The sequence below is a fragment of the Hibiscus syriacus genome, unplaced genomic scaffold, assembly GCF_006381635.1.
Source record: "Hibiscus syriacus cultivar Baekdansim isolate YM2019G1 unplaced genomic scaffold, ASM638163v2 tig00110828_pilon, whole genome shotgun sequence".
Taxonomy (NCBI): domain Eukaryota; kingdom Viridiplantae; phylum Streptophyta; class Magnoliopsida; order Malvales; family Malvaceae; genus Hibiscus; species Hibiscus syriacus.
The window spans coordinates 1,122,293-1,144,846 of NW_024062880.1; the positions used below are offsets into that span (position 1 = coordinate 1,122,293).

At 31.0% G+C, this 22,554-nt stretch overlaps 1 protein-coding gene across 1 annotated transcript; it reads right to left on the bottom strand.

Annotated features, from left to right (window-relative positions):
- Positions 1 to 946: 946 nt before the first annotated feature.
- Positions 947 to 1,600, bottom strand: LOC120142436 (phototropin-1-like). Its single transcript, XM_039157138.1, has 3 exons — positions 1,429 to 1,600; positions 1,117 to 1,339; positions 947 to 1,011 (listed from the first exon to the last, which is right to left on the bottom strand). Exons 1-3 carry the CDS (start codon positions 1,560 to 1,562, stop codon positions 973 to 975), a joined length of 396 nt encoding a protein of 131 aa, XP_039013069.1. The 5' UTR covers positions 1,563 to 1,600; the 3' UTR covers positions 947 to 972.
- Positions 1,601 to 22,554: the final 20,954 nt, after the last annotated feature.

Genomic DNA, 22,554 nt, shown 5'->3' on the forward strand with positions numbered 1-22,554 from the left:
TATATAAGGTAAAATTATATATATTTTCGGGTCAGGTATTTTTCACCTTAAACCCAAACTCAACCCGACCCGAATATCACACTTAAAAAAACCGACCCGACCCGGCCAAAATAAAATTTCACCCGACTCGACCCGAATATATGAATTAGAAACCCGACCCGACCCAAAATAATAAAAAAATATTTTATTCAATATATAAATAAGTTACTAAAAGATTGACGAGTATAGTATGGTCAAATTTTAATTCCCTCCAACAAAGGAATTGAATTCCATCTATTCTTGGATGGAATTCACTTTCCCTCATTTGATGGAAAGTTTAAGCCATGAGAGATTCTAATTCCCTTGAAAAACTTGAAACAAACATGAAAAAAAATAATAGAATTAAATTCTAATTTCCCCAATTTTAAAAGATTCCAACCAACCAAACGTCAAGTTAGAAGATTTTACCTTCTGATCACGCATAGGCTGTAGATGAAACAGGTTCCAATATTTCTTGCCTGAAACGTGTAAAGAAAGCTTTAAATAATTAAAGGTCTAGAAAGATAAACTCCTTAAACACTGAAAGACAACAACATTACATTCATGACATGAATCGGGAAAATTGAAGATTATTCCTCATATTTAAGCAATTCCAGGTGTTGGAACTTGAAAAATGTTAATAACCATACCACTCTTGGTGTAGTTAATGAGCTGCACAGTTACTTCTGTCTGGTTATTGATTGTCTCTCGAATATTCCTTACAGTAGCCGGATTAGTTTCAGGGCCTTGTAGAAACCTATAAGGGCTTAACAACCACACAAAATTAAATGAAGTGAATTGCATTATTAGTTCAAAAATATTTGGGCTAAACATCAGCCAAGAAAGGATATGGTTTAAGTTCATTCTTTACCAGTTTTTCAAACCATTTAAGCTATCAGATTATGAGTGGAATTTCTTGTAAAGGCATACCTGCAATTTCTGCCCAGGATTTCCTTACTCTGTCAGCTCCAAGAAGCTATCAGAGGCAAAGATCTGAACATCAAGAGAAGTAGAATCATTTATTTTCTTACAAAGTTAATCTCCAATTTGCATGATCCACCATTAAAAATCATAAAAGCTAGAGTTCAAAAGTCTTACAATGGGATTATCAGGCAACCTGGGATCGGTAATGACAAAGTTTTTCTCTATACGCTCAAGCGTGGTTGCCAAATTAATACCCTTTCTCATTTCCTTTTGTCCAACTTTGTCATCAACACTGTCGGGCCTCTCATCATCATAATCACTTTCGTCCTCATTAGCATCCACCAGTAGGCTATTGTCAAAGCTGTCTGCAGTAGTAGACTGGTTTTTCCTCATAAGCCTGGTATACATCTAAGATGAACGCTTCCATTAAATCCCAAGTTTATTACAGCTATCATAACGAAGATGTTGAGTATAAATTATACGGACCACATGAAAGAAAGACGAATGGATTTTCTGGGTTTCTTCTCAGGCACTTCACTGATACGTTCCATTGAAAGCCGCATACCCCCATTGGAGTTTCTTCTATGAGGAGGCACGTTTTCTGAGTTTCGCCTCGCCATAGCTACACCGCCTTCTTCTTTATCTTCTTCTCCACCACCCGATTAAAAATAAATTTCCCTAAAAATCAGTTTCCCCTAAAACTCAATTTCCTTTAAAAGAAAATAGAGGGAAATTTCCCTCCTAAATTAATTAATTATTTTTAAAAATTATTATTAAGAGCATAGCATTATTTCTTTGATTCATATAATGTTAAAATAATAAAATAAAAATATAACAATAGATTAAATATTAAACAAAATAAGACTCCTGTTAAGCACGATTATTATTATTTATTAGAGTATCTTTATATATCTTCTTAAGAAAATAATAATAATAATAATAATAATAATAAAATAATAATTAAAGCATAGTCTAGAGAACATGATGAGATTTATATAATATTAAAATATAAAATAAATCAAAAATTATAATAATATTAATAGAAATGATAAAAAATCGTATATAAATACTACTAGAATAATATCGAGTCAAAAATGATTTTTAAGTATAGTAGTACGGATAATATTAGAACAATATCGATATTATTCAAGAAGTATCGATATAGATATCGATGTTGAAGCCAAAATAATGAAGTAGTACTGATACTACTAAATCAGTACCGATACTATCAAAATAAAATGCTAAAATGGTACCTATACTATTTACGATATCGATACTACTTAGTATAATAGTATCGATACTGTCAAAACAGAATGCTAAAATGATATCGATACTACTTAATGTAGTAGTACTGATACTCCTAGTGATGGTATCGATACTATCTTTTTTGTTTTGAGTCCGTCAAATTCCAGTATACTAAAATAGTACTGACACTTAGTGTTCATTTGTTTACTTTTTCTCTCAAGCTCCCACCAAATTTTTTAATTGTCAATTCACCTCATTTTTTACTATTTCATCTTTTTGATTGACTTAACAATAATAATTATATTTTATCATTATAATTAAAATGTATAAATACAAACATATTTTTTTCATAAAAAACTAAAATCATTTATTAATTAAAAAATAATTTTTTTGTTATAATTTTTGTTATAATGATTAAAATATATAAGTACAGAAATAATTCATTACAAAAATCTTAAATTGTCAATATAACTTTTGAAACAAAAAAGTGGAGAAAAATAATTATGACAATATATGTTATTACTATAATTAAAATTTATAACTACAAATATAATTTGTCACAAAAACATGAATATTATTATTTTTTACTAAAAACATGAATATCATTATTTGTTGTGACAATTTTTTTTAACAATAATTATAGCTTATAGTTACAAATCATGTCACTATATAATTTTATTTTTTTACTACAAAATGGAGATAATCATTTGTGACTATACATTTTGTCACTATAATTAAAATATATAATCACAAATAAAATTTGTCAGAACAAATCTAAATCTCATTATTTGCTGTAACAATTTTTTCTGTCATAGTTACTAACACTTTTAGTTACAAAATTTGTCATTATATGTCTTTAATTTGGCGCAAAAAAATTGGAGGGAAACATTTGTGACAAAAATTCGTAATAAAATTAATTTTGTCACTATATGTTACATATATTTGCTAATTGTGATAAATTATTATGATGATTTTAGTTTTTATCATAATTGTATATCTTTTTTAATCTAATTCAACGATTATTTATTTTGTCACCAAAAACCTACTATTAATGACAAAATTAATTTTAACAAAATTAAATTTATCACAATACTAAAAATTTCTTGTAGTGCCAATATTACATGTTCAAACACTGACTGAACTTAAAGCCAATTAAAAAAGTGTGACAATTGTTCATTTTAATATTGGGGACGATGACTATGTACAGTTATGGATATGCTTGAAAAACGAGAACAAGAGACAAAAGTTGCAAAATGAAAGGCTGTGATGATCATCAGAAAACATGGCAGAGACGAGAGAGAGAGAGATTTAAACATCTTCCACTTTTGTTCTTATTTCATTACACGAAAAGAAATGAACTCGATGTCATGTATGTCCCTAGCTCTCAAAACTCGAAATCTTTTCTTAAATTTATTTATTTTCTATGCTATCTTCCTCGCTGTGACCGAAAGCCTGGTGATCATAGGGTTTTGATAAACCGGAGGATGACCGGCTATTTGCGGTAATAATTGAACTAACTGTGTGTTGCACATACTTATGACAAGGGTTTTGGATTTTAAGATTTTTTTAAAAATTTATATTATTTTTTATTTAAAAATTTTTGAATAAATTTGATAATATATATAAGGTTAAAATACACAAATGGTTCTCCAACTATAAGATGTTACTTTGTTGAGTCTCTTGATTTTCTAAAGTTATAAAATGATCCTCCTGCTATAGGTGTTACTTTGTTGAGTCCCTTGACTAAATATAAAATGATCGCTCGACTATGCATATGCTCCCAACTCGTCCTTTTCGATTAAAAAATGTACGGGGACGTTAACATCGTTATACCAATATAATAATTAGCGTTTGTAAAATTAACGATTAAATTAACAATTTTGTAATAGGGTGATCAAAATCTAATAGTTGTTGACTACCAAAATAATATATCCTAAACGAAACTAGTTAAAGAGTGGCAATAATCAAATAATAAAACTAACGGCCCGGTTTAAATGGTTAGCAATTTGATATCTTTAAGCAAATCTTGAGTCTGAGTATGAGTTCTCGTGCAAACAGAAAACTTCTACTTAAAAACTCATCCGCTAAAGTTAGATGTGTGATGTGATCGAATTAGTCAAGATGAGGTTCTAGAACCGGGAGAGTGAAAAAATGAGAGGCAATAATCAAAATGTAGAATTTGAAGTTTGGACCAAAGTTGTTTTGTATTTGTGTATTTCTTTGGAAACGTGAAGGAGTTGGGAACTGACAACGTGTGGCACGTCTAGTTTTTGTTCTCTAGAAGCACTCCAATCCTTGCGCTCTAACAAAAAATACAGCCACCTTTCTAGATTAACAACAAATATCTGACGTGACTATCCTATTAAATTGGTTTTCCTTTCAGCTTATATATATATTTAGCATTCCTGGTTATATTGCTAAGAGATACCTCACTCGAGAGACAAAGGGGAACGGATAAAATCCAGGGTTTTATGCTTCTGCTATTGCTAGTGCTCTCTGTTTCTACATCCCCTGAGCGGCCTATGGCGGCACGTCCCGTTTCCAGCCAACGTAAGAATCTGCTCAGCTTTTATTTATTGCTGATTGTTTCCTTTTTTCAGTCGCGTGGGTTGTTTTCTTCTGTATATAATTTGCAGGACAATCGAAGATGTTTTCTGTTCTTGGAGTTGTTTGCAAATGTTGCAATGGAAGTGGCGGTGAATGCTCGGCTACTTGGACACAACCACCCTGCCCTCAGGCTCTGCTCAAGTGCCTGCCTTGGAAACTACATTAGCATTTTTACCCAACCTTTTTGTTTTATGTACATACCTACACTGATGGAATATGGATTCATATTCAAATTTTTGACCTGATGTCGTTGGAGCTTAAGGGCTAAGACCATTGGTTTTGGCAGCTTACAACATAGAATGACTTCTTGTTTCCTAGTTTTTGGTTTCTCAACCACACTAATTAATTAATGAAGTAGTTAATGAATGGTTGTGTTATCATTAGTATACTACCGTATATGCATTTTTGACTGGTAAAAAAAACAAGGACTTTGGCTTTGAATCATTCACAAGAAAATAATTGTTTCCATGAGCATGGACTTCTAATTAGGGGTGTTCAAAGTTTGGTTTTAACTGAATTAAACCGGTTGAATTGATTTTTTTTATTAATCGATCAATTAATTTTTGGTTCAATCAGTTAACAATTAAGACTTTTTTTTTAAAAATGATTATTTTAGCTCGAAATCGGTTAATTAACCAAAATTTTAAATATTTAATATATTATATACATGAATGATCTAATTACACCGTGTAAAACTCATTTAGTTTTATACTTTTTTAGGATAGTCTGAGATTAACAGTAGAAAATAAGAAGATATTCAGGAAAACAAAAAGCGAGTTAATCTCATCATTTGATTTCCCTCAATCCAACGATCCTAAAAATGTGTAAAACTAAGAGTTTTACACAATATAGGTGGATTGTAACTCTATTACATATATTATTTATATATTACTTAGTTCTATGAGTGTATAAATTTTGACTTTAACCGAATTAATAGGAAATATAAAATATATATTATTTATAAATTTTGATTAATTCAGTTAACTAACTGATTAACCGAACTTTATTCGGTTTGGTTAAAAAAATTAAAAAAAATTTATTCGATTAACGGTTAAGACGAAAAAAATTTCAATTAATGATTTTTTAGTAGATCGATTCAATCGGTTAATCGAATCGACCGATTGAACACTCCCTACTTCCAATCGGCAATTCTATATAAAATTGTGAGTTCAAGCCCAGTTAGACCCAAATTGTGACAATTTAGGGCTTAAGCTTATTTCGGACTGTCCAGCCCCACAAAATATGGAGAAAACTAGATACCTTCGTGTATTGGGCCCGTGTCTTGTAAGATTGAACCCATCTTATTTGGGTTTTCGGTTTCGTTTGATTAGTTTCAATTTTAATTTTGGGTACGTTTGATAGTATGAAAATAAATTAGGAAAAATATTTTCTTTGTTTTTCGGTATTCCATTGAGGTGACTAATTTTTCTAATGTAATTTTTAATCGTTCATCTGTCATGTTTGAGTTATCAATTTAATTTATCTATCATGTCATTTGTCAAATTATCAACCATCATGGACCGCCACGTCAGCACATGGACCATCACGTCAGTAAAGTGAATTATCACGTCAACAGTATAACGATCAACGACAAAAAACGTTAGTAAAAAAACTTTATCGAGTTTATTTTCCGAGCTGAATGATTACGTTAAGAGAGAAATAATACGAGAGAAACATTAACTTTTTAAAAAATATATAGGAATTTCTGATGCATTTTTATAGATAAAATTTTATTTTTTTAATTCAAACATCTTTCTAACTATAAAATGTATTTTTTGTTCAAACCCAGATTGAAGTGGACCCTTCCGTTGAAATATAGAAACAATCATCCAATGCCTTACTTCTGCGTACCTCTCTTTCCTTTCATCCCTATCACATGCTTTCACCATTAATGCTAACCATAATCCTATTCATCATCTACACCCCATTTGATTTCCCCAAAATCATTGCCTTTCTTTCTTATGTTTATCTTTAAATTTTAATTGGATTCGAAATCATCGCCAATGATAAAATAAAATGTTACTTTTCAAGAAAATTTTAATTCGAACATTTATATTGACAGAATGTGTATTACTAATTTTGAATAAATACTACTCTTATAACCATATGAACTATTCAAAAAAAAAGTAATTGATTTTCAGTTATAACAAATTTTTAATACACCAACAATGTAAATTAAATTTTATATAATTTTATAAAATTATAAACTTTAAACAAGACACATGATATTAAAATAATTTTTTTTATTAATTTAGTGTAATTATAAATTAGTATACATTCAAAAAAAACTAGTCTATTAATAACGTAAATATACTTTCTCGTCACAAGTGCTCGAACCTGAAACTTCAAGAGAGAATAACATTTCATTTTATCATCACTTAATGATCTTAGTAGTAAAAAAAAATATTATTTTGGTTAAAAGATATGAGTTCAAATAACGGCTACGTGTCAATGGTTTAAAAAAATCTAAATATATATTATATTATAATCATTTTAAATTATACTTAAAATTGGACACATGTACAGCATGCGGCGACCCACAGTGGCGCCTTGAAGTCACTTTGAAGTGTATGTGGCAGCCTGTGGGTGGTCGACAAGTGGAATTATGAATAAATATCATCATTAGTATAAAGTGGGAAAACCATATTCTTCAAATTCTATGATTGGTTCCAAAGTCCAAATGGAAATAATGAGACCATCCAATATGAAATTGGATAAAATCAGTCTCTCTCCCATCAAATCATAACCGAAGGGGACCACAGCTTTTGGACTAAACTAACTAATTCTATTTAATATATAGTTTTCTTCATTTCATTTCATTTCATATTATATACATACATGCATATATTAAAATGAGAATGAGAGGTATTTGTGTTATTTTTTCATGAATAAGACCCAACGGTTAAGGTGGGGTTGGTCCAACAGGGCGAAAGGATAAGGTCATAAATGGGGAGGTCAGTGGACATTGGCTAGGTCATATTTACACCTCAAAATTTTAATACATTTGTATCTATCATTCACTCTACCCATTACTTTTCTTTTTCAAAATTAATATTCCTAAAATTAAAAATACGAGGGATAAAAATAATCTCATACATTGAAAAAAAACTTAAAGATGTTAAGAAAATGGTATGAAATTAAGTTGTATCATAAAAATGTCTGATTCTAAAATATTAGGAGGCAGGGTATAATTTGATTAATTTTAAAATTAATAGGTTATTATAAAATTAACAAGAATTTAAGAAATATTTTAAAATATAGAAATCAAGTTTAATTTATCTAGTTTTAAATTTATAACATCCTAAACTAGTATCGAATTTAGTGTGTTATATTGGATCACTGAAACAGTCGCTGCTTGAATTTTTTTTATTTAATGTCAATATATGAAATCATAATAACTTTAAATCGCAGAGGAAATAAAACATTAACATATTTAGAAGGAATAATAATAAAATTAACTCAAAATTTTGCATAAATTGTCACTTTTTACCTTATATTTTTGGGGTATTTTATCCCTTAACGTTTCAATATTTGGTCAAATCAGATTATATTAGATGAAAACTGTTAGTAGACTAACGATCAACTCATGCTGCTAATATAATATTTTCACATGTTTCCAATTACTAACATAGAATTAAGGATGACAAACAAGTGGGGTGGGTGTATATACCTCTTCCCACATCCCGTACCCATACCCACCTAATATTTTCATACCCACCACCTACCTACCATCCACGAAGAGTAAAGTTTTTAAATTCACACTCTATACATTCTAAAAATGTTTATACCATAACATTTGGTTAAATTATAAGTCATGTCCTATAAAATTTTAAAATTTACAAAATAGTCTCTAAAATTATATCCAAATTCATAATGATCCAAAATATATATGATGAATAGTTAGTTGACAGACGGATGTGGGGCGGGGTAGGTAAGGTCTCAAACACATCATATACCCACTACCTACGGCGAGTATGCCTTATGCCTTTTTACATCCACATCCACCCACTATCCACTAAACTTATATTCATCTTCGCTCCAATTGGAGCGTGTACGATACGAAACTCATGAAATTGTAATCGTCTGTTATCCTTACATATCACATGCCATATTATTATTTTCGGTGACGTGACACATGTTATGTTAATATTTTCAGTAACGCGTCACATGACATGTCATCACTTTGAATGATGTACTACATGTCACATCATAACTTTTAGTGATATGTCATATGTCACATCATCATTTTTAGAGTAATATGGTACATGTTACATCATCACTTTTGATGACTTGTCTCATGCCACATCATCAATTAGACACATGTAAAAATATCACATCAATAATATGAGTTGATTGTTAGTCAACTTACAGTTTCTTTCCAATAGGATTTGTCTTGACCAAAAATTAAAACGATGAGGATAAAATGCTTCAAAAAAGTAAGGGACAAAATTATCATTTGTGCAAACGTTGGGGGTATTTTTATTATTATTCCTATTTAAAAATTAAGGTTTCATTTACATAATTCACAAAATAGATCTTAAAATAATAAAAGGGTTTACAAACGAAATACAAAGTCTATTAACATATGAACGAAAATATTCGAACATTGAGCTTCATAAGCTTAATCGTATATCCACTAATCTAATGAACATATCATAAAATTCAATAGCATAAACATGCTAGTTATGCTAGCAGAATATGTAATAAGCATTAAGTATCTAAATGATACATGAACCCAATGCATAGCATGCTTAAGATCAACAATCTCATTAGTTCAACAATACAAGTCTCATGCTTTATCTAGTTCACAATTAAGGGCCTAGCCATGAACTCTCAACATCAATAGAAAATAATACAATAATAATAAATCATCTTATCGATGATACCATGGCATCTCTCGGTCTCATTTAGTATCAAGTACAAATATAAAAAAATGATATAAGATATCTGTATAAATCTTGTCAGTAAGATCGTAGTAATATACACATGTTTATTTACATCATGTCACTAAAGTTGTTGGACATATATTCATTCGCCACTGAAGTCTGTCATGTTATATGTAAACAAACAATCACCACTAATGCCACACAAACAATCATGCTTATGTCATTAAAGCTAACATTTAACCTTACTCACGCCGCTAAGGCTAATAACAATACCCTTAAGCCACTAAGGGCAATCAATGAGATTTGCCAATTACTCTTTCTTTACAATTATGTAAACCTTATTTACCACTTAGTTCAATAGGAACATCATTGTAATTATACTCTTTTAAGGGTATTTTAGATATTTAATGAGTTAATACTTCATAATAAACTCAATTGATCAACTATACTCAAGTCTCATTTTAAACAAGACCCAAAACTAAATCCTCACTATTGGTATCTATACTCCCTTAAGGACATCAATACTCAAACCTTGAGTAGTATACTATTCTAAGTTTTAAAATGAATTTAATTAAAATAAGTATTAATACCAATAGTATCAATATTGATACTCAAGATTATTTTTACCATATTTCAATATTCATTAATCTAATATCCATACACATAAATATTATAGATATCAAAACTTAGAAAATATCATTTACGGCTTAGAAATCACCCTAAAGCTCCTTTACACATTATTACTAAGATCAAACATCGTTTATAGAGTCTAAGGGGTCATATAGATTCATTTAGAATCGTAATAACTTATATTTGAACAACAAATAGATCATCCAAGACATAATTCATGCATATCACTCAACATGCTTCAAAAGTCAATATATATAATACAATTCATCGTATTTATGAATATCATGATATGATAAGGGATTATAGTGTCCGTCCAGCTCAGTTGGTAGAGCAAAAGGCTCTTAACCTTGTGGTCGTGGGATCGAGTCCCACGGAGGGCATTTCATAATTCGGAGGTCTCCACGGAAGCTGCTCTCAACCTGGCGTTGGGAGTAGCCTACTATCATACCTCTCCTTTACCCCATTACATATGGGAAAAAAGGATCAGCTAATTTATGATATAATAAGGGTTAGTAATACATTATCTTTTTTTTTCAAAATCACTAAATAAAGGGCTTGAATCAACTTCTTCTAATCTTCTATTTGTTTTTAGGTATAAAGAACTCTCATTTCTCTTTCATTAATCAAACACAAAGACAATGATTTATAATCATTTATAATAACAAATAAGTACCAAAGATAAATTTGAGTCATGAATGAGCCCTAAACACTCCTGCATTTGGCTTTCAAGTCTATCCCCTTTCTAAATTCGCTATTATCTTTAGAAATGAGTAATATTGATCTTATTTTGAAACTCATGAAATTCATAGATACTTCTGATCTTGAATGATCCCTAAATACACTTGAATTTGACATCTAAGCCTAAGCAAAAATAAGGCCTTTTATTAGATTTTTTTCAACCTACCACCAACGAAAAGAAGACATATATCCCCAACACACCATGATTGTAACACCCCAAACTATGGGTTAGTGACTAAATGGTAAACTTTCAGAATTTGGTGATTAAAGTAGAAGAATGGATTAGTTCAATGATTTATCTGGAAATAAATCCTAAAAGTTGTTAGTAATTATCAAATGAAGTAGAGGACAAAATGGTCATTTGACTAATAAATGAATTAAAAATAGATATGATAAGGATATATATGTTAGAGGGGATAAGGATGAAGAGATATTCTCTTCATCTTCTTCTTCTTCATGTACGAGAGAAAGAAAGCTCCAAGGCAAAGGTAAGATTCCTTGTTAGCTGATGATTTGTTGATTTTAAGAGTGGGTTTTGATCCTGAGGTAATACTTAAGATTATGGAAAGCTTAGGTTGTCCTAAAATCAAAAGATAAAGGAGATAGAGAAGATTAAAGATTAGTGGTTCTTGAATGAAATCTTGAAATAAAGTTTATAATAAGAATTGAAAGTTAAATTTGATTTGTCATCAATCTAGTTAAGATATATGAAGTGTTAAAAGTGGAATTCAAACATGTTGGATTATTGATGTAATTCTTGAATTTCATATGAAGGATAGGATTTGAAGGTTAAAGATGAAATAAATGAGTATAAATTGGTTTAAGGATGTGTACTAGAGTTAAGAGTGAAAGAGGGGATTAAACATGAAGGATTTAATCCAAAATTAATGGATTGTCGGGTTCAAAAAGAGATTCTAGGTAGAGTGCACCGATGCACATTCATAGTGCATCGATGCATCAAGGTTAAAACCCAGAAATTGTTTGAATGTGCACCGATGCATTGGTAGTGCATCGATGCACTCTTTTAAAATAGAAACATCAAATGCAATTAGTGCATCGATGCATAAGGCATGCATCGATGCATCCCAGTGATAATACAACATCGAATGCATTTTATGCACCGATGCATCAGTAGTGCATCGATGCATACTTTCATTGAAAGATGAAATTGGCATTTTTCTTAGTCTAAGGAGTGAACCATTAGAGTATATTAGTTATAATACTGATATAGATCTATGAATGATTATGTAGATATAGAACGTGATCCCATTCAGAAACAATTAAAGGATTAGAATCGAATCAAAGCAAAGTTAAGGTGAGTGCAATTTAATTTGTACTTATATTATTGAATAAACATTTGGCTTGCGATGAGCCAGTGATGGAGTTACCATGGTAAGAAGTAACTCCTAAAATGTTATTTGATTGGTGATCAATGTTATGATTTGTGTGATTATGAGATATATAAGTTATATGGAAAGTATATGTGAAATAAGATATGAGCTTATATGAATATGTGATATGAATAAAGCTATAAGAAATGATTTATGTGAATACATGCATTTGTGATGCGTGTTATATGATATTAGATATATGTTTACACATACATATGGTATGTGACCGAAGAGAATGAACATGTGATTATAAGATCAATGATTACATGTACATTTGGTACGTGAGTGAAAAGAAAAGATATATGTTCATAAGAAAAAAGGATATGAATAAGTAAATTGAACTGTTATGAATGTTAATGCCCATGTTATGTGATAAGAGAGCTAGTGGTATAGTTGGCATGCCAAGGGTCGAGGGTTTACCTATGTTCTTCGGGATATATGGACTGTTTACCTAGGTTCTTCGGAATCTATGGACTGGTCATTTGGGATGAATACTGAACTAAGGTTCGGTGCCCCATGAGGGAATTGATACGAGCTGTGGTAACAGCACTAGTGCACAACCTCAATGTACTCACATACCTTAAGTTCTCACTAGTGTACATGGGCTAATAAAGAGATTAAACAAACATACTGAATGTGATATGTATACGATGGGTTTATAAATGGTTATCAAAGGTAAGTGGTTTGAAATGTGTTACATGAACCATATGATGTTATGTGTGTTTCTTAATGATAATGATAGAGATTATGATAATGATGGTATATGTTTATGTATGCTTTATGTTATATGAAATATTATATGTTTTATATGCCTCACTAAGTCATCGACTTAGCGTGTGATTGTTTCACACGTAGGTTTGGAAAGCGAAAAGGAGAAGTAAAGAGGAACAAGACAAGTCAGTTCTCCTTACCGAATGTCAGATCAGAAGAGAGGTGAATAATATTATTTTTGTATATAAAGTTCTAGTTGGCATGTAATCAAAAGAATATATTGTATAAGCTCTGAATAGTTTTGTAAATGTTTTGAATAAGTTAAATGTTATAAAAGTTTTTAAATTACTCACTATTTTATACGAATAAATGTTTGAAAAGTCAATGTGACACTTCAGACTCGTATCCGGGTCGGATACGGGTTGGGGTGTTACATTTAATGGTATCAGAGCTACGGTTTAGCCGATTCTAGGCTAAAAACGAAGTCAAAATTGTTTTAAAAAGTATACATGCCGACATAAAGTAGAAAATTTTCTGATCTGATAGGGTAAGGAGTGTAATATCTTGTTAATATAGTTAAATTATTATGTTAAATAAGATATGTGAATACCAGAGAATGATTTATGAAATTTATATATATGTTCATATGATATGATGGATGATATGTGAATATATGCAATTGACATATGTTATACAATATGAATTGGATGAGCATATGCACACGTGATATGTGATAGAAGAAATGATATGGGCACATAAAAATATGAGAGTTTCCAAAGTGAAACACAAGGCTATAGACCTGAAGGTAATAGCATTCACCTGCTCTGGCCAGGCAGGGAGAAGAGTGAAAACCTCAGGGAATGTCTGTATAAGATTAGAGAATGATTCATGATGTTGAATGATATTTCGATGTGTTTACAATGTTATATTTTGTTAACTCATAGAATGAATGTATTGAGATAGTTAAAAGATTTAGGAGCACCTAAGTTCAAAGGTGAATTTGAGGAATGTTCTGTTGTTACAGACATTTGGTTAAAAGATATGAAGAAAATGTTAAACGGTTTTCATTTCTCCAAAGTGGAGAAGTTAAATTCAGTAGTTTAATTACTACGCGGGTAAACTAGAGTATGGTGCACAATGTCACCATAATAACGTTAAAAGATTAAGTGACGCGGTTATTGTTTGTAAAAGAGTTTAAGAATAAGTGCATCAGTGATACGTTTATAAGATGAATGAAATCAGAATTATGAATTCGAAACCAAGGGATAGTACTGAGTATAAGCAAGAGTGTGGATATGATAAGAGTTTGTATTCTAGATGGAAAGAGTTAGCATTGGCTAACAAGAGTATGTGATGAAAATGTAATGAAATTATAATATATTGACAGGTTATGATAACCAAATATGAAGAGGATTTGGATACAGTTGTATAGTTTGATCATAGTAAGGTGTTGTGGTGAAGAAGATAAAGATTTGTATGTTTGAAGGAAATACAAGTACAATAGATGATAAGAATGAGGTTCTGTACAAGTAAAGTTGATTATCAAAGTTATGAAAAGATATAGTTTAGTTATGTTATAAGAAGATTTTGATAATGAAAGGATTAAATATGATAAAGGATTATAAGGATGTGCAAATTATAAGTTTGAATAGAAGTAAGAAAAGTATGTAAGGTTATATGAAGATATTATGTGTATCGTAATATAGACAATGATGAAAGAATGAGTAAAAGTTTGGATTGTGGCGAATTAATTAGAAAATGAGGAAATGAATCAATTGATTGATTTTTTTGATTTGAGTGATAAGAATTGATGTTAATGTCTACATGATGAGTAACATTATGTGGATTTTAGAAAGTTCAAAGGAAAAATGCATAATCGAATGAGAAAAAAAAAACAGAAATGGATTGATGTTATTGGTTATTGTTTATATGATAAGCAACAAAAGATGAACGTATAAACGAAAAAGATAGTTGGAAACTAAAGGATTGAAAAGTAAGTTTCTGATGATGACAAGAAAGAATAAGTCAAGGAAGCAACATAAGAACATTAGAAGATATGTTCTTATTATGATGTGCAGTGAAAATTCGAGGACGAATTTTCTTATAAGGAGGGGAGAGTTGCAACACCCCAAACTATGGGTTAGTGACTAAATGGTAAACTTTCAGAATTTGGTGATTAAAGTAGAAGAATGGATTAGTTCAATGATTTATCTGGAAATAAATCCTAAAAGTTGTTAGTAATTATCAAATGAAGTAGAGGACAAAATGGTCATTTGACTAATAAATGAATTAAAAATAGATATGATAAGGATATATATGTTAGAGGGGATAAGGATGAAGAGATATTCTCTTCATCTTCTTCTTCTTCATGTACGAGAGAAAGAAAGCTCCAAGGAAAAGGTAAGATTCCTTGTTAGCTGATGATTTGCTGATTTTAAGAGTGAGTTTTGATCCTTAGGTAATACTTAAGATTATGGAAATCTTAGGTTGTCCTAAAATCAAAAGATAAAGGAGATAGAGAAGATTAAAGATTAGTGGTTCTTGAATGAAATCTTGAAATAGAGTTTATAATAAGAATTGAAAGTTAAATTTGACTTTTCATCAATCTAGTTAAGATATATGAAGTGTTAAATGTGGAATTCAAACATGTTGGATTATTGATGTAATTCTTGAATTTCATATGAAGGATAGGATTTGAAGGTTAAAGATGAAATAAATGAGTATAAATTGGTTTAAGGATGTGTACTAGAGTTAAGAGTGAAAGAGAGGATTAAACATGAAGGATTTAATCCAAAATGAATGGATTATCGGGTTCCAAAAGAGATTCTGGGTAGAGTGCACCGATGCACATTCATAGTGCATCGATGCATCAAGGTTAAAACCCAGAAATTGTTTGAATGTGCACCGATGCATTGGTAGTGCATCGATACACTCTTTTAAAATAGAAACATCGAATACAATTAGTGCATCGATGCATAAGGCATGCATCGATGCATCCCAGTGATAATACAACATCGAATGCATTTTATGCACCGATGCATCAGTAGTGCATCGATGCATACTTTCATTGAAAGATGAAATTGGCATTTTTCTTAGTCTAAGGAGTGAACCATTAGAATATATTAGTTATAATACTGATATAGATCTATAAATGATTATGTAGATATAGAACGTGATCCCATTCAGAAACAATTGAAGGATTAGAATCAAATCAAAGCAAAGCTAAGGTGAGTGCAATTTAATTTGTACTTATATTATTGAATAAACATTTGGCTTGCGATGAGCCAGTGATGGAGTTACTATGGTAAGAAGTAACTACTAAAATGTTATTTGATTGGTGATCAATGTTATGATTTGTGTGCTTATGAGATATATAAGTTATATGGAAAGTATATGTGAAATAAGATATGAGCTTATATGAATATGTGATATGAATAAAGCTATAAGAAATGATTTATGTGAATACATGCATTTATGATGCGTGTTATATGATATTAGATATATGTTTACACATACATATGGTATGTGACCGAAGAGAATGAACATGTGATTATAAGATCAATGATTACACGTACATTTGGCACGTGAGTGAAAAGAAAAGATATATGTTCATAAGAAAAAGGATATGAATAAGTAAATTGAACTGTTATGAATGTTAATGCCCATGTTATGTGATAAGAGAGCTAGTGGTATAGTTGGCATGCCAAGGGTCGAGGGTTTACCTATGTTCTTCGGGACATATGGACTGTTTACCTATGTTCTTCGGGACATATGGACTGTTTACCTATGTTCTTCGGGACATATGAACTGTTTACCTAGGTTCTTCGGAATCTATGGACTGGTCCTTCGGGACGAATATTGAACTAAGGTTCGGTGCCCCATGAGGGAATTGATTCGAGCTGTGGTGACAACATTAGTGCACAACCTCAATGTACTCACATACCTTAAGTTCTCACTAGTGTACATGGGCTAATAAAGAGATTAAACAAACATACTGAATGTGATATGTATACGATGGGTTTATAAATGGTTATTAAAGGTAAGTGGTTTGAAATGTGTTACATGAACCATATGATGTTATGTGTGTTTCTTAATGATAATGATAGAGATTATGATAATGATGGTATATGTTTATGTATGCTTTATGTTATATGAAATATTATATGTTTTATATGCCTCACTAAGTCATCGACTTAGCGTGTGATTGTTTCACACGTAGGTTTGGAAAGCAAAAAGAGAAGTAAAGAGGAACAAGACATGTCAGTTCTCCTTACCGAATGTCAGATCAGAAGAGAGGTGAATAATATGTATTTTTGTATATAAAGTTCTAGTTGGCATGTAATCAAAAGAATATATTGTATAAGTTCTGAATAGTTTTGTAAATGTTTTGAATAAGTTAAATGTTATAAAAGTTTTTAAATTACTCACTATTTTATACGAATAAATGTTTGAAAAGTCAATGTGACACTTCAGACTCGTATCCGGGTCGGATACGGGTTGGGGTGTTACAATGATAGTCATAAGTAGACCATAAGGCATCATGAGGAGGAGCCTCTATGAAACGGCCAAAAGAATCATCTAGAGAATTCAAAAGACGAGAAAGAAAAAAGAATAACCAAGGACATAAGGAAGGAAGGAAGGAGATAAAAAAAAGAACCAATGAACACTAAACAATATCGGGACTGTCGAAAAGGACACCTAGAAATTATAAAATAAGAGAGAGGAAAATATCCTTTTTAAGTTTTTTATGGTTTCGTATTTTTAACTTTTAAATAAAAAGTTCGTTTCGACCGTAAAATTAATGTTAAACGGGTAAAAAAAATTACGGTGGAAACGACGATTTCAAACCAACCACAAAAGCTATGATTTGTAGCTTTTTTAGTTTCGACTTTACGTTTGGAATCAAATTATAATTTTACCCTCAGTTATGCATAGACTACTCAATTATGTATTTACATTTTATTTAATAATTTAATACTTACATACTTAAAATATAATTTATTACTTAATAATTTATTTTAGTTACTAATTTTTTTTAATATTCTTTTTGTCAAAACAAGTATTTAAATTATTACTCCACATGTTATACAATATTGATAATATATTTTTTTCTTAATAAAATATTTCATATATAAAAATATTATTAATGAGTTATCTTAAACTATTTTTATATTTTTATTCTAGTTTAAGTTGATATATTTTATATATCATAGTATTAATAAGTGTAAATATAATTTAAATGTTATATTTTTAATTTACAACATCATATCTATAATGTACATTTTATCTTTTCAAACTCACTTTTTAACCACAATTCCAATCAATTAAATTTTAAACTATACTTTGTACTATATTTTTAAAAGTTCATTTCTACAATACTTTTAAAATATCACTTTTCAAAAACAGCGCCAAACTGACCCTAAGAGTGCGTTTGATAAAGTTTTCTAAAATCACTTTTAGCTTAAAAGCCCGTTTTGACTGCAAAATCAATGCCAAATAGGTAAAAATAGGGAAAATTGCAGTACAAACGATGGTTTCAAACCAACAAAAAACTAGGATTTATAGCTTTTTCATTTTCAACTTTGTGTTTGGAATCAAACTATAATTTTACCCTTGCTAATGCATGGACTCCACCAAATTATGTATTTACATTTTATTTTAATAATTTAATACTTACACCCTTAAAATAACTTATTACTTTTAATAATTTATTTTAATTTATTTGAAAATAAATAAAATTTATGATTTATATATTAAAATATTAATAGTGAGTTAAATAAAATATATTTTTATTATGATTATAATTTTTTTATTTATTTTTTTGTTATATTTTAAATTGATATGATTTATATATAAGTGTAAATTAATTTAAACGCTATATTTTTAATTTACAACATAATGTCGATAATGGACATTTTATCTTTTCAAACTCACTTTTTAATAGTAATCTCAAACAATTAAATTTTAAACTACACTTTTGTACAATATTTTTAAAAAATTGTTTATACATGTCGCTTTTCAAAAGTTATACCAGATTGATCATAAAGGTAAGAAATAATTAATGATATATTAAGAGATATTGAAAAGTTATAATGACGTAAAGTTTTTAGGGGGAAAATTGAATGATTCAAGTAGATATAACAATTACAATTATTTACATCCACGAAATGATTATATGAAATTAATACTTAAAAAACCAATGAAACTTACCATCTAAAATAATTGTATCAGAATAGTGAACTAGAGTCTTACCGTATTAGTGGCGTATACAGGTAGCGTCGTATTAGAATGGTGCACGTTATATGGACATTTTTTTCACCATATTATTCCAACAAATTTGACGGCTTTGTTGCTTCCTTTTTCTATGGATGACTACTCTGCCGGTCATCTTTTCTCTTTGCATTTTAATGCTCTTCTTCATCTCTTGTTCTTCCTTATGCTTTGGTCATCGTTTCCCTCTCCTTTGCTTTGCACAAACTATTCCGGTTTGGTTTTCGGTAGCCTTTGATTGACGACAGCAGAACAGATCTTGTTTCCTCAATTGATGGAGAATATGACCTAGGACTCTGTCCATCTGTTTTCTCTAACCTATCCCGACTTTATCTCACGTTTCTCTTTGTTTCTGTATGGTGCTACTCAACCTTTAAAAAGACATTGAATTTATCGTTGTAATGGTTTTTAACGATATCATGACATCATAATTACACCCCTAATTTAGAAATATAATGGGTTTTGAGTAACGATAGTTATTTATGAATTATATAGTATGATGTTATTTACGCAACAGAAATTGTAACCGTAATTTAATACAATATTTCGACTACATTTGATTTTAGGTCAATTGTAATATTTTATCGATCTTATTTCTTGTTGATCTCACAAAGGTAGATCCGAGAATCTACCTCAAAGGACATCGGCATCCATGACTCCATATAGATCTTTGAACCCCCCGGGTCCCCGTGCTGATAGGATGGAACCCGCAATGCGTGCCTAACGAGTTCATGGCGTCTCGTATTACAATATTATATCGTCATGGCTTGCGATTATTTTGATTAACCATGAATTGTGGTCCACAGGGGGAGGGGAAGTCGTGGCAGTAAAAGATTGGAATTTGGATCCTGAGCCCACTCAAACACTAATGACTCGCACGTAGCAGAAATCTGTTCAGCCCGTTAGCACAATGCAGAAAACAGAAACGGAAACATACGATTTCAAGGTAAACAATTGTTGGTCCAACGATCTAAAAGGAGTGAAGCTAGTGAATTTTCTGCTCTATAAGGAGCTGGACTCAAATTAATGCTAGATGGATTTGGGATAATATTCGCTGCAAGGGGGAGAAGGTTAGCTGGCATCAACTTGTATGGTTTCCTGGCCATATTCCAAAATTTTCACTAATCTCTTGAATAGTAATGCTTGACAGATTGCCAACTAAGGACAGGCTCGCAAGGTAGTGGCTGTGGATTGTGCAGATCTGGTTTTGAGTCTCGTGATCACATTTTTTCTAATTGTGCTTTTGCTGTGGGAGTTTGGCATGCTATCTTGCACGCTTGTGGTCTTAGCCAGGAGCCTTTATGCTAGAACGATCTCATTTGCTGGTTGCTGCTGAACCTTAAAGGGAAGTCTCTTCTGGTCCAGATCCTTAAACTGGCCTGGTCTGGTTTCATTTACTTCATCTGGGAGGAGCGCAACCACATGCTCTTCAGAGGTACAACTCGTTCAATCGAAACCATTGTAAGTAGAATTAAAGAAGCGGTTAGTATTAAAATGTATAGGTGCCATATAAATAGACTTGATACAATAAATATGCAGTTGTGTATAGATTAGGTTTGGTGTAATTTCTTGACGGATTATGTTTGTAGTAGTTAGTCTGCCGTCTTTTGGATGAATAAATATTTTACTTATCTAAAAAAAAATTGTTGGTCCACATGGGGAATCTTTATTTCCTTTTTAATTCCAGCGCAGAAAATTTATTTCAATTTATTTGGTTTTCATATATGTTCTTTTATTAAATCCAACCCATAGAAAATGTTTTAAATCAAATAAAATCTGGGTAAAGAGAGGGACGGACGGTTTCATTTTCTCTTCAAACAAAACCCTACTAAGAAAACGCAATCTTCACGTGTCTCTGTTTCTAGTTATTCATTTCTTTCCTTGAGGTGCTTTGTTTCAAGCACACATCTCTGTCTATATGTAGAGATCTCACTCTAATTAGAGTTCATTCTAACTTTGTAAGAGTAGTTTAATTTTACTCAGAGAAATGGAACTAGGCGAAGGAACCAAGTCCTCTTCTTCTGTTTCTCCCTTTGCTGAACTCTTTGCCCCAAAAGTGTCACCTTCTTCTACTTCAAACATTTTAGAGTCTATATTTCCTCCTCCACCCAAGGTACCTTTTTTCTTTGGTATTCAATGGTTTTGCTAATTGGGTTTTTGGTTTATGTCCCATGGAGTTTCAAAGATCAAAACTTTTCTTCTTTCAAATCTGGTTTTTGATATAGTGTCAAAAGGTGTTGCTTTTAAAGATTTTTCCTTTTTATGAATGGGAAATTTTGTTGAGGGCATTGTTTGTTGCTATTGGTTCTTTTTTGTATTGTTTTTGCTTGTGTCGTCTCATATGCTAGCATCTGCATGGCATGCAAGTTCTCTTTCTAAGTCCAATTGTCTGTTTGTGCCTCTTTCTTTTTGTCTCGATTGTTTAACCATGTCTGCTGTTGGTTTAGGTGCCTAGAGGACAGTATCTGGTGACCAAAAGGCAGGATTCCCCGAATAAGCCCCTGAAAACAAAGCCTGGAGACTCTGGTTTGTGCCTCACTTTATGCTTTTACAGGATATCTACATTTTATACAACTTAATACAGGATTTTGCTAAAGACTGGTATTTGGTTTAACACTATTTGCTTTGTACATTAGAGCAAAACAAGGCCAGTGTTCTGAGTACATTAGAGATTTTGTGTAAAACTATATGACTTTTGCTCGCTCTTTCGAAATTAATCGACTTGACTTGTCAGCTAATCCTTCTAAAGGAAATGAGGGTGAATTCCAGAGTGCGGCAGACGAAGAAGCAGATTCTATTTATCCGCAGCAATGCGTGAATCCATGTGGTCTAAGTTCGTCGATCTTCTACGGAGGCCAAGACGAATGCCCTATCCCTAAGGCATACCGTGGCTCTGGAATAGACTCTTTTGTGAGTACATCAGATTGCCCTATGGGCATGAACTTATCCAGTGACTGGATGAACATCTGGAGCATTCTTTTTGCATACAGATTTCGGATAGTTTAAATGTTAAATCTTTTGATTCGAAATCTACTAACATGTTTTTTGTAACATTCTAGTTCAAGGATGATGGAGAAGATGATAGGGAGTATGCAACCAGAGGAGACTGGTGGCAAGGTATTATGGTGTATATT

Excerpts from the sequence above, each read along its gene's own strand:
- LOC120142436 (XM_039157138.1), bottom strand. The coding sequence starts at position 1,562 with ATGGCGAGGCGAAACTCAGAAAACGTGCCTCCTCATAGAAGAAACTCC. Across the intron at positions 1,340-1,428 it reads ATTCGTCTTTCTTTCATGTG|GCTTATGAGGAAAAACCAGT; the intron begins GTCCGTATAATT and ends GATGTATACCAG. Across the intron at positions 1,012-1,116 it reads GGTTGCCTGATAATCCCATT|ATCTTTGCCTCTGATAGCTT; the intron begins GTAAGACTTTTG and ends CTTGATGTTCAG.